General features: G+C 38.7%; 1 protein-coding gene and 1 pseudogene across 1 annotated transcript; both read right to left on the bottom strand.

Annotated features, from left to right (window-relative positions):
- Positions 1-8,928: 8,928 nt before the first annotated feature.
- Positions 8,929-10,133, bottom strand: LOC103712812 (PR5-like receptor kinase pseudogene; annotated as a pseudogene).
- Positions 10,134-11,119: 986 nt separating this feature from the next.
- LOC120110545 (LEAF RUST 10 DISEASE-RESISTANCE LOCUS RECEPTOR-LIKE PROTEIN KINASE-like 1.2) lies at positions 11,120-12,938 on the bottom strand. Its single transcript, XM_039125808.3, has 2 exons — positions 12,093-12,938; positions 11,120-11,265 (listed from the first exon to the last, which is right to left on the bottom strand). The coding sequence occupies exons 1-2, from the start codon at positions 12,928-12,930 to the stop codon at positions 11,126-11,128; spliced, it is 978 nt and encodes a 325-aa protein (XP_038981736.2). The 5' UTR covers positions 12,931-12,938; the 3' UTR covers positions 11,120-11,125.
- Between the last annotated feature and the right edge of the window lie 306 nt (positions 12,939-13,244).

Here is a 13,244-nt window from a genome sequence, read left to right as displayed (position 1 = left end):
GGGCTTTCCGAGTATTGATACAATTTTCTTCATAATTGGTATTGTTAATTGATTATATTTTTATTATTTATGGTACAGCAGTTTGGAACTCTTATTGGGCTGTAAAGCTCACAACCCCTTTCTCTTTCTTTTTTTCAGAGTTGCAGATTGCATAGTATTTGGCTATAGTTGAGATCATAGGTGGAGGAGATGATTAGATAAAGCATCACTGATACTGGTTGAATGATCAAATTTTATAATTGGACCAATTTTGTTATTCAGTATGAATTAAGATCATTATTATTCACTAATATTAAGGTTGTGATAAGTTTTTCAGATCTAGCATAATCTCTAGGACTCTTTTATAGGAAGTATGTGGCCATGTTGTGTTCCAGACTTAGATGTTGGGCTCGGAGCGTGACACTGACATCGACTACTATCCGACGAAATATATATGCCAATGTGTTAGGAAAAATTTAAATGCACACGTGGCCCGAGATTTGGCCGTGTGCGCGTTTGAGAAAAAGGCAACGGCCGGCCAGTGGGCGTTACGCGTTTGAAAACGGACGCGTTTGAAAACGCATCCATAAAAGACCATTTTGCCCCTATAATAACCCCTATAAATACCCCTCTATTTCAGCCTATTAGACACGAAAAATTACAGAAAAATAGTAGAAAAACTATGAAGAAATTCTTCCTCCTCTTAGCCACTTTTGATTTTTGTTTTTATATATTTATACAGTTTATTTTATTCTTTTCATTCCCCTCTTTGCTGGATCTGCAAGTCCGATCGGGTTCGCTTTGACTTCTTCCGAGACGTGCCGAAGAAGAAGTTGTAGGGTCGTCGTATCTCAGAGGAGGATTGCTGGGAGATCCGTACGTGAGGGCAAATACTTCTTTAGGACAGTGTCTACGCACTTCGACCTGCCTTCAATCAGGCTAATTTTCTCTATCTTTATTTTTAATTTAATATTAGTAGATCTGAAAGATTTGAAATTCTATAATATAAATTTATTAAATGCATAGATTTATTTTATGCTAGATTAGATTTCTTTTGCATTAAAATAGAATTATTTGGATGCCGAATAATATACATATATATTATTCCTTTTAAGATTTTCCATTAATTGAATTTATAGATTTATTTGTTTATTTAGATGATATATTGCCAACAATCCAAAGAAGTATTTGATTATTTTTTTTAGTAATATATAATTCATTAAATCCTTTATTGCAATTGTGGCATATTAGATTTTAATTGCAATAATCATGTTTGCGAGTACATAATTAATAATAAATTATTCTAAAAAGGTAATAATTTGTTTAACCTTCAAGAGATTTATTATACCTCCATTTGGACTCCTTAAGGAGTAATTTTCAGATCCTATTCAAACGAAAAATTCGAAAATTGGTTAATACATAATAATTAATATATTGAATTGACTTATTAGATCTCAATCAATTATTCTAATAAAAGAATAAATCTTATAATTCATTGAATTGACTTATTAGATCTCAATCAATTATTCTAATAAGAAAATAAATCAATTCTAATATATAATTCATTGAATTGATATTTTAGATCTCAATTACAATAATTGATTTGCTACCGCGAAATTAGTAATCAATTATTCTAATAAGACAATAAATCAATTCTAATATATAATTCATTGAATTGACATTTTAGATCTCAATTAAAAATAATTGATTTGCTACCGCTAAATTAATAATCAATTATTACTAATTTGAAAAATTCAAACGGAAAATTCTGAAATTAGTTAATCCACAATAACTAATTTAAAGTTTGCACTTAGGTTTTTCTAAAAATTGAATTTGTGTGATTTCTAGTGACTATATCCACTAACTAATAGTGTCAAAGAAAAGCTTGTCAAAAAGGCATACGTGCCTAAGAAAGGCTGGTACTTAAGTGAGCCTAGTGCTCCACCACCGATCTGGAGCTGATCTGGTTATTAGTTTTTTTTGGATATATCAACTAAACATCCAAAGTTCAATATAAATATTAGTGCAATCTTTTGACATAGATTTTTTGCCTTCACTCAGGTTTCTGTCTCTATTCTATAACCCTGATCCTATGGCCTCAAACACTAGTGACCACTTTAGTGCCAAATCTGAGAAATTTGATGGCCATAACTTTGGGAGGTGGCAGAACCAAATGCAGTTCTGGCTTATCATATTAGGGTTAATCTCAGCCATAGATGAAAGCATTACTGAAGTTGATAACAGGTCCAACCAAACTACTTCACGATATGCTACTCACCAAAACTCAACCTCCTCCAACACTGAACCTTCTGCCTCTACTAGCACACCCTCTAGAACACCTGATGAAATAGACTATCATTGTATTCATAGAATCATAGGTGCCCTTTATGAGAGGCTGTATGATATCTATTACATAGCCAAGAGTGCCAAAGAACTCTGGAACACCCTAGAAAGCAAATATGGTCTAAATGATGCTAGGGTGAAGATGTTCAAGGCCTCTGACTTTAACAACTTTAGGATGGTGGACTCAAAGCCCGTGAATGACCAAATCCATGATTTTAAAATTCTGATCCACCAGCTTAGGGCTAATGGAACCAATTTGGTTGAACCATTCCAAGTAGCCTGTCTGATAGATAAACTACCTAACTCCTGGTCTGATTTTACTAAGACTCTGAGCCATACCCAAAGAGGCCTGACCTTCATCCAAGTTTTGAACTTCATGCTTGTAAGCTCAGGAGTATCAAAAAATTTGTGGGGGGGAAGCTCTAGTTTCAACCTGTTATATCCTCAATAGGATTCCCTCTAACAATAATGATCTAACCCCATATGAAGATTGGAAACATAAAAAATCTAATCTTAGCTATTTGAAAGTGTGAGGGTGCCTGGTAAAAGTAAAAATACCTAATTTTAAGAGAAAGAAAATAGGGCCTAAAACAGTGGATGCTATATTCATAGGATATACAGCCAATAGAAATGCCAATGTAAAAATGAACAGGCACTTAAAAGTGCATCATAAATCATTAAGATATAAATTGAAAAATAATGTTATTGCCTTGAATTTTATAAAATCAGAAAACAACTTGGCTGATCAGCTTACAAAAGACTTGTCTAGAACAGTAGTTCTAGAGTTGTCGAGGGGATGGGGCTTAGCCCATAAAAATAGATCACCACGGTAGGAACCCAACCTGAAAAGGTTCAATGGGTAGAAACAAACTGAAGTGTGACTAAGAGGAGCACTAATTTATGTTTTCCTCATCCCTATGGCGCTAGTGCTCATAAAAGCAAGCGGTATGATGAGTTTGTTTGCATAACTCTTAATGAGTCCAAGACCCAAAAGGCAGGAGCTTCCTTGCTAGCTTCCTTATTAGGACTCACCTATATGTGCAGTCGTAAAGCCACGATTATGGAAAATGGGCGATTCTCTAAAAAGCACATGATAAATACCTGCGCATGGCCATATTAGCGCAACCCGCTTAGAACCTAGATCGGACTATATTATGTGTGCTGTTGATTTAATCTGAGCAATGGACTGAGGTTCAAGGTTAAGACCACCCTGGCTCCACAGATGTAATCAACTGTCACTAAGTGAAGGTTCAAACCGAAAGATACCTATACCTATTACATAATATAAGATATCCAGCATTTTATTTTGATTTTAAAATTATTTAAATTTTTGTGGGGGATTGTTAGGAAAAATTTAAATACGCACATGGCCCGAGATTTGGCCGCTTGCGCGTTTGAGAAAAAGGCAACGGCCAGTGGGCGTTACGCATTTGAAAATGGACGCATTTGAAAATGCATCCGCAAAAGACCATTTTGCCCCTATAATAACCCCTATAAATACCCCTCTATTTCAGCCTATTAGGTACGAAAAATTACAGAAAAATAGTAAAAAAACTATGGAGAAATTCTTCCTCCTCTTAGCCACTTTTGATTTTTGTTTTTATATATTTATTCAGTTTATTTTATTCTTTTCATTCCGCTCTTTGCTGGATTTGTAAGTCCGATCAGGTTCGCTTTGATTTCTTTCGAGACGTGCCGAAGAAAAAGTTGTAAAGTCGTCATATCTCAGAGGAGGATTGCCAGAAAATCCATACGTGGGGGTAAATACTTCTTTGGGACAACGTCTACGCGCTTCGACCTGCCTTCAATCAGGATAATTTCTTCTACCTTTATTTTTAATTTAATATTAGTAGATTTGTAGGATTTGATATGATATAAATTTATTAAATGCATAGATTTATTTTGTGCTAGATTAGATTTATTTTGTATTAAAATAGAATTATTTGGATGCCGAATAATATACATATATATTATTCCCTTTAAGATTTTTCATTAATTGAATTTATAGATTTATTTGTTTATTTAGATGATATATTGCTAACACTATCATTAGAACGAGATATTTCTTGCTAGTTGAATAGGTTCTCCAAGCAATGGAAGAGAAAAGAAAAGTTCTCATTAGTTGAGTTAACACAAGAAAGGTTTCACTGAGTCGCTGAATCGCTGTGGATGAAATCGGTGGCAAGAACTGCTTGGCTATGGTGGAAATTGCATCTGATACGACAGTCATGGCCGAGGAGTCTAAGAACAGGGATGAAGCTTTTTGCAAGTCACCATAAAAGATGGATGCCAACAATAAGATGGCTGTTGAACCGGAACCTAGAATGGGCGGCTAATGTTTATTATTGAACTTGTACCAAAGATTAGCCCGCTTCCTATCTAAAAGGAGATGAGGAAAAACAAGATGGAAAAAGATCCCTTTTGACTATAGTAAAATTTTGGAATTCATTTGAGACGAAGGATATAGCAGAGTAGAAGCGGAAGGGAAAGGATAGGTGAGAAGGGAAGAAGTGAAGAACGTGCGGTGCGGAATGAACTTTTTTGTGTGATGATGGTTACGCTGGATGACTGACCTCACATCGTTGACCGTATGTCATCTTATTCACCCAATCCACTAGAGACAAATGGAAGCAGTACTGAAAAACAGATGTAGAGGACAACGTACCGCAACGCGTCCCGTCGGAGCAGAAGCAGACGAAGACCCAACTAGTGCTGTTTGTTTGGTTATTCCCGCAGCGCCCACCGGAGCTCTCGCAGCGGTCGCATGCTCCCGAGATCTCGTCGGGCCAGTGAAGCTGGAAGCCACTCTTCAACAGCCCTCCGAAGTCACCGAGCAAATGGCTCCAGTTAGCACTGAGCCACTGATCATAGAGGACGGGCACCACCACTATACCTTGGCACAGCTGCGCCAAATTGTATTTTCTGGCGATCAAAAGATCATCTTCGGGGGAGATGTAGGACGACTTACCACTGCTGCCGCCTGGAAGGCTGCAGGTTATTTGGTTTTGGATTAGAACTTCTTCGTTGGGGCAATTGAGGAAGAAAGTGAGGTTGATGTCCAAGGAGGTGTTGCTGAGGATGGAGTGATGCAGGACGGGTTCCTTCCACGGAACAGGGCCATGGAACAGGGGAACAGGGAGTAGAAATTGCAGCCGTGAAGATTTGAAGCCTCTTCTCTGTGGGGTGTTTGGATCAATCCCATTCAAGGAGAGATCAATCACACGCTCAAGGAAAGTCGAATCAGATTAGTTTGCTTCTGGATTTTCATTTGATCAAGCCGGTTTAGAGTCTTTGTTTATTGCTAAAATTAGTTCATATTTGGTTCCGAGTTAAGTTGGGATTAGGGAGTCCATGTTGATTTAGGATTTGATTTCTGTTTGGGGTCTCATTAATTGTTTTGCTTCCGTTAGGGTGTTCATGCGATCCTATATAAGGCATCATTTGAAGAGTGTTTGCTTCTTCTTATCGTTTTGTTTTCCAGCCGCCAGGAAATGAAAAAAGAAAAACCCAGAGAAAACTTTGTTCTGTTTTTCTGAACATCATCAACTCTGTTTCTTGCTCTGTTTCAAGTCAAAAAACAACAATTGCTTGGGATTCATAGCTTGCCCCACGATCTGAATTTCCTATTCTTCAGATTCAGGGCTTGTGAACCCCAAACACACGCTTCCAGCTGCATCATTTGGCATCAGAGCGAGGTTTCTCCTGGTTCGATGGCGGATGACAGTGTTATAAGCGTTCACCCCATCGACGGCGATCGCGGGGTGCCGGCCCTTTGGGTAGTGGTTCGCGGCCTTGAGGGAGCCGTGCGTGACATCCAGCAATCCATCCAAGAGCTGCGGATCGAGGTTGTTGGGGCTCCTAGCCGGGAACGAGTGGAGGCCAACGAGGATTTTCCTCGTGGTCCACCAGTGCCGGCGTGAGATCTCCACCGGCATAGACAGCGAGCTCTTCCGGAGTCATCCGATGGGGAAGAAGATGAGGCGGTCTTTGGAGCGTTCGATGAACCACGTCCGAACCTAGGCGCACGCGGGCTCCATGGGGGTGAATAGAATCAAAGGGCCTTCGACCGCAGACTTTCTGTGGGAGGCATGGCTTACTGTCGATTTCCTGATAAAGACGGAAGATTCAACGAGTTCCATGCATTTCGACCGAGGGGAAACGCCGAACTCGTGGGATACAGAGCCAATTGGGGTGCTCGGAATATGGGCTCCCCTGATTTCAAATTGAAAGAGGACCTCCATGCCTTCAACGATAATCTTCATATTGAGGAATTTTTGGATTGGTTGGCCGAAGTAGAAACATTCTTCGATTACATGAACATCCCGGATCAGAAAAAGATGAAGTTGGTCGCGTACAAATTGAGAGGTGGAGCATCTGCATGATGGGATCAATTACAACATAACCGTCTGTGGAATGGTATCTCTCTTCTTGCGCTCATCCTCTCCTCTTGCATGTAGCGGGACACTCCCTTGGCCAACGAGAGAGATGAAAGTGTGTCGAGAGAGAACTAAAATCGAAAAGTTGGGAGAATTTTATTTTTATGTAGGGTTTGTCCTACTCATGCATAATCTTTTCCTACAGCTGAATTAACTCCAAACTGTAAACTTCATATTACAAACTTAAGTGCAAATGCCGAGAAATTTATTGCATTTTAGGATTGCTATACTTGCCTTTTCACCACTAACGTAATTTTCCTAGGGTAAATCGCAATGAAATGGACAAGAAAATGATTGGAGTCACGTATATTGAAAAGGGGGGAAAACTCTTATAAGTTGAATCTAATGCTCATTTTTTGCTACTATTATCTACAATTGCCTCAGCCTTATTTTTGGTCCAAGTGATCTTGCTTTATGAGTAACTAGATTCATTCTTGTTCTAGCAGTGGGAAGAAAGGAAATTGCAAGTGGACTTTCATGGTTGATTGCGTTGAACTTTCCTTTTCTTTTCCTGATATTTTCTCTGTTCATTCTTTTTCTCTATTTATATTCAAAGAAAAACTGTAGAACATGAGAGTCAATCCAATCCAGTCTGAATTGGACAGCAAAAGAAGGCAAAGAAAGTTAGTTATTGCAGAGCAACTTATGTTTTTCTTGTCTTTTCTTTGTTGGAGTATCCCATAGAAAATACAAGGTAGATAAAAAAACATTTCCTTTTTTGATGCTAAGGGAGGCAAAAAGGAGCCATCCAGCAAAGCAAACTTTGAATATCACTTAAAAGGATGAACGCAGCAATAGCTCACTGACCGTACCTATCCGTGTCAAATGGAGGGTCCGTGGTCCGAGTCTTGAGTGGTGTTATTGTAAGATAATTTCGCGCAGCGGAATGATAAATAAAAATTAATTTATACTAACCTCCGTCCATGCTGTTCAAGCAAGTAGATGTCACACCAAAAGGAGGGAGAAAAAAACCCCATTAGAAGAAGGAAGACTAAGCACCCGAGGAGGAAGAGACCTGTGGGAGAGGAAGAGGAGAGGGGAGATCCGGAGCTAGGACCTGAGTGCCTTAGGTGATAGATCCACAGGCTATTTATGATGCTAGGTTAGGAACCCGGATCTTTATCTTTAAGGTTTATCTCTAATTAGTTTCCATCCATCACAGAAACTACCTGATAAGATAAACTCTGAATAACCTCTAATCAGATTGGATTAAGTCACCATTTAAATAAGGTTGTATTTATCCTGCTGTAGGTAAACTTGATCAAGTGAGCCACATCAAGTCTTCTGAAATCAGGAGACATGCTAACAGTTATCCCTCAAGATTAAACATGGTTGGAGTTCCTTGTAGGTAAAAATCCTAGGTTCCTGTACTAGAATATGATGGGACTCCCTTCTAGCCTCAAAATGAATGAATGAAGAATGGACTCAATGAATGGATGAACCTTAAGATGAATGAATGAATGAGTGAATGAATGGTCTATGTGCGAGAACACAATGGAAACACCCATTATGGCTCTTATTTTCAGCACATGCCCTGACCTATAATTCACATTATTCAAGGTGGTAGCAAACCAAATAGAAGCAAAATTGAAGCAGATAATATCTGTCTGTGTTTATTTCCACATTTGAATCTACCAAATATCGATCCAAATTTGAGTATTCTACTATCCATATCCGTATCCATACCTGTCTCAAAGAAAAACAGCTATGCACCTGGTAGGTAGCTACCTCAATCTCTTCACAAATATCCGGTTCTGCCAGCAATCCTATTGAGTCTTGTACAATATAAACATTTTCTTAGCATAATTACCTTTGATATAGTTAAAATTTTAATTTGTTGGTTCATAAAGTTTAATTATCTGACTTATCTCTGTATTTATATCCAGGTCAATATCTGATTTGCATAAATATCCATTTAAAGCAAATAAGGGTATGAATTTTAGCATCCAATTAAAAACATATACATATAAGAATATAATGATGTCTGATCTATATTTGACCAATTTTCAGCCCTAAAACCGAATCATTTTTTCTCCGAACCATGTTCTTCTAAATACAAAGCTTTGAAAAACAATATTAAGATCCATTTATATAATATAATATAATATATACTTATTGCAACAATAGAGGCAGCAAAATAAATGAGATTAAACATGTTATTTCATGGCAGCTAAAATATGAGCTTAGAAATTATTATTTAACAAAGCTGAAAAATACAATGAGTTTTGCACTGTAAGGAATATAGGCCGATGAATCATTAGAATCATTGATGATTCTAAAATGAAAATTAACTATGGTCTTGGTGGTATTTGCAAGTCACTAATGCTTCCTTCCAACATGTTCACTACTCTACTTATTGAAGGTCGATCTGCAGGCAGCATCTGTATACACCACATATTATCATCTTTTTGGCAATCTCTTCAGTCTCACTGGTCACTCCACAAGCTTCTAGGTTATCATAATGATCGAGATGGTCATAAACCCAGTGTGGAAAATAAATTTCACTAGTATTCTCTACTCTTGCATTTATATTTTTACATCCGCCGACCATTTCTAGCACCATCATTCCATAACTGTAAACATCAGACTTGCTGGAGACAACTCCAAAATTTCTAGAGAAGACTTCAGGGGCAATGTACCCAATCGTTCCCCTCGCACCGGCTACTGAAATGATGCTCTCCTTCGGAGAGCATAGTTTTGCCAACCCAAAATCAGAAATCTTGGGACAAAAATCTTGGTCTAGTAGGATGTTGTGAGGCTTGATATCAAAATATACTATGCGAGTGCTACACCCACGATGTAAGTACTCTAGTCCTCGAGCAATATCGACTGCAATCTCATATAATTTTTCCCAACCAAGTTTAATCTTTGCATCTGGTATCTCTGTGTATATAAATTTCTCAAGTGATCCATTTGGCATGAATTCATAGACAAGAGCTCTCTTCGACCCCTCTAAACAGAAGCCTAGCAGACAAACGATGTTTACATGGGAAGTTCTGCCAATGCTAACTACCTCATTGATAAATTCCTCGCCATTTTCTTTGGACTCACCTAAGACTTTCATAGCTACCAGACGGCCATCACAGAGATTACCCTTGAACACATTACCATAACCACCTTGCCCTAACTTGTGACTAAAGAATTTGGTCATCCTCTTAATTTCTGAATACTTGTACCTTTTTGGCACCAAAGATCCATATTTATGTAGCAATTCTTCAACACTTTGCGCATTCTTTGAGTGAGACTTTCTGTAACGAAGAAGATAGACTAAAAGCAATAAGAACCCCAAAGATAATCCCGTTGTGGTAGTAATGGCACCTGTGAAGGAGAAAATGCATAACTGCCATTTGAATATTCTATGGAAGTATTTCATACATTATTTCAAAACTTTAGCATTAATCTCATAATTTGCATATAAACACAAGCAACATTAAATATATCATTTCACATCTATAAAATTTTATGAGCACTCAAGGCTATAATCTTGAAAAAAAAAAGCATCTAATGATTGAGATTTTGATATTAAGATTTTCTATCACGCGCTTGCTTTTAAAGTGATTAACTAATTATCACTACTTAACATTTGATTTTTCACACCCTTGGTCCACTATTTCCCGTTTGGCATACCTCTCATACTTATGTATGCTATAACTCTTTAACTATAGCTTTTCACCACTTGGCAAATTGCCAATAATTTCGAGCAGAGTATGGCTATAGTTTTCTAGATGTGTTTAAGCCAAAATCTTTTTAAACTATACAATTTAATCTGAAGAAGTCCTTATCATTTCCAATATGACGACCCATAACTCTTTTCTTGGATTTTTTATCACTTATTTCCTGGCCATAAATTATGTAGCACGGCCATAAGGAAAAAGCTCCTAGGGGTTTAACATGATGTCAGGAGGCTTGGGCTCTCTTAAAGTTGAGTTACGCCATTGAAATCTTGATGCAATTATCGTAATGAATAAGGTGGCAAACCTAGGAAATATGGAATAAGGTTCAATGAAGGGATTAAAGGAATTTAAAGTGCCCAGAGTTATTGTCTTGCAGTCCTGTAATTGCGAGTTGAGTTCAGTTTACTAGTGAACCAGCAAGGTTGACTTAAGTGAAATAAATAAAGATGATTTGGTTAGGTTTTTGAAACTCAGAGTTAGGCTACAAGGGAGACATAGGGAACTTATAATTTATCGACATAAGGCTATTATAATCAATTGACACAACCACAGAGCACTCATAATTTATAGACTCATGGAACTAGGCAAGATGGCAAGCCCTAGTATGAGGGGAGGGTGGATTATTGCTAGGCATCCAAAGAGTATTAGGTAGATAATTTTTCAATCGGCACTTTGGATAATGCTTCATTTACTTCATTGAGTATCATGAATAAACAAACCAGAAAAAATATTGTTTAATGGAATGGAAGAAGATGAAAGCCTTAAAATGGTAGGTTTAGGAGAGGTATGTTGGTTACCTATCACGATTCCCATCTTCCTCGAATTGTGACTTCCTGCGACATCAGAAAATAATTAATTCCAACTGTTAGAACTCAATCCTCTTAATTAAGAAAAATATATAATCACATCGTCTATTATTCTATAAATATTCTGTCAAAACAACCATTTTTCATGAACAGAGACGTGCATACAGAATTGTGCTTTTAGAGAAAACTAAAAAGAAGGAATGAGAAACCAGACAATATTGCTAGAATTAGTAGGGACACAAATACAAAGAAGTGAAGTCCCTAGATCTTTCAATGATATCCACTAGAAGTATGATGTTGGTGTCTACTCTTTTTCCATTATCATTGCATTGTCTTTTACATTTAGAAGTGAAATTTCTGTTTTAAGTAAAATGATGTCCAAACTTTAGTGGAATTTCTACGGTCATTCTTTTGATGCAGGATTGTTTAAGAATGGTTGCAGGATTGGATGGCACATACGTTTCTATTCATACAGGAATTGTATTATGGATGTTTGTGACCAGTTTTCCTTCTTAATTGTTAGATATTTTATTTTCAGATTCTTATGGATGTATCTGCTCTAGAGTTGTTTAATGAATTCAAATTTACCCAATAAAAAAAATGAATCTACGGAATGGAATAAACTATTTTGTGTGATGATGCTATGCTAATATGCTCTCTACTTTGGACTAGTCGCTAGTAGGGACTTCCAAAATGAATCTAGGCCTAGAGGTCAGCATACGTTCACGTTCCGGCTTCCAGCCGGCCATTGGTCTAAAATTGACCAATCCACCAAGAAGCAAGACAAAAAGAAAAAAAAAATGGAAGGCAGCAGCAATAACAAAAAGAGGGGGGTAAAACGATCGACAACATACCGCAATCGCGGTCGCTGACTCCGTTGGAGCAAAAGCAGGCGAGGGACAAACTCGTGTTGGTAGTCTGGTACCCGCAGAGCCCGCCGGAGAGCTCGCAGCGATAGCACTCTTCCAATGTCCTGTTAGACCAGCCCATCTGGAAGCCTTTTTTCAACACCTCTCCAAAGTCACTAGACGAACCGGTCAAGTTTCCCCTGTTCGCCTCCTGATGGAGTACCGGCACCACCACAACATCTTGGCACTGCCGCACCAAATCGTATCCGTTGATGGCCGAAAAATCGTCGGCGAAGATGTAAGACCGATTACTGCTGCTTCCGGAAAGGCAGGATATTCGGTGGTCCGGTGGACCGTCGGGGCAGTCGAGAAAGAAGGTGAGGTTGGTGTCCAAGGAGGTGTAGCTCAGGTAGGAGGTGTAGTTCAGGTTGGAGGTTTCCGAGGTGGTGTAGTTCAGGAAGAAGTTGTCGACGAGGGTGAGGTTGTGCCGGGGCCTGGGGCAGGTTCCGGCGGCGAGGACATCCGTGTCGGCAAGGGAGATGGTTTGGCTGTGGTAATCGATGTCGGTCACGGTATAATTGTTGTGGCCGAGAGAAAGGATTGGGGTGTCATCTTGGCATATCAGCACAAATCCTGGGTACCCACAGTAGGTGGATGGGATGGTGGATAGATTTGGAGCTAGCCAGAATGGGTAAGCGATATCCTGTTTGCCGCAGGTCGAGTTCGGACAGAATCGGGTCGGGGGGTTGTTTCCAGGGTAAGCGTTGGTGGAGATGAGGAGGGATAAGAGGAAGAGGAGGAAGAGGAGGAGGGGAGGAGGTGATGAGGGGATTCTACAAGGCATGGTTGATACTTGATAAATTGGTTGGGCGAAGGATGCCTTAGTGGGGAGGAGAGCTATATCATTCAGATAGTTTCTACATTTTGAATCGGTCATGTTGGGCGGGCCCTGCAGCTGCTGAGAAGATAAGCTAGGGAGGGAAACAAGGGCATTATTGAAGGGGGTAAACATGCCGACAAGGTCGATAAGACCTTTAGTCGAAGTTTTGACTACTCCAACGAGTTAGGCTATGTTTGGGAGAGCTGTTGGAAGTAGAGTTGTTGGAGGTAGAGCTTTTATAAAAAAGCTGTTTGCTGTTTGGTAATTAAATTTCTAAA

This window comes from Phoenix dactylifera, chromosome 1 (assembly GCF_051530095.1).
Source record: "Phoenix dactylifera cultivar Ajwa chromosome 1, Ajwa_hap1_PhDact_Kaust_v1.1, whole genome shotgun sequence".
NCBI lineage: Eukaryota > Viridiplantae > Streptophyta > Magnoliopsida > Arecales > Arecaceae > Phoenix > Phoenix dactylifera.
Note: the sequence above shows the minus strand (reverse complement) of the source record. Positions and strands in the feature narration are given on the sequence as shown.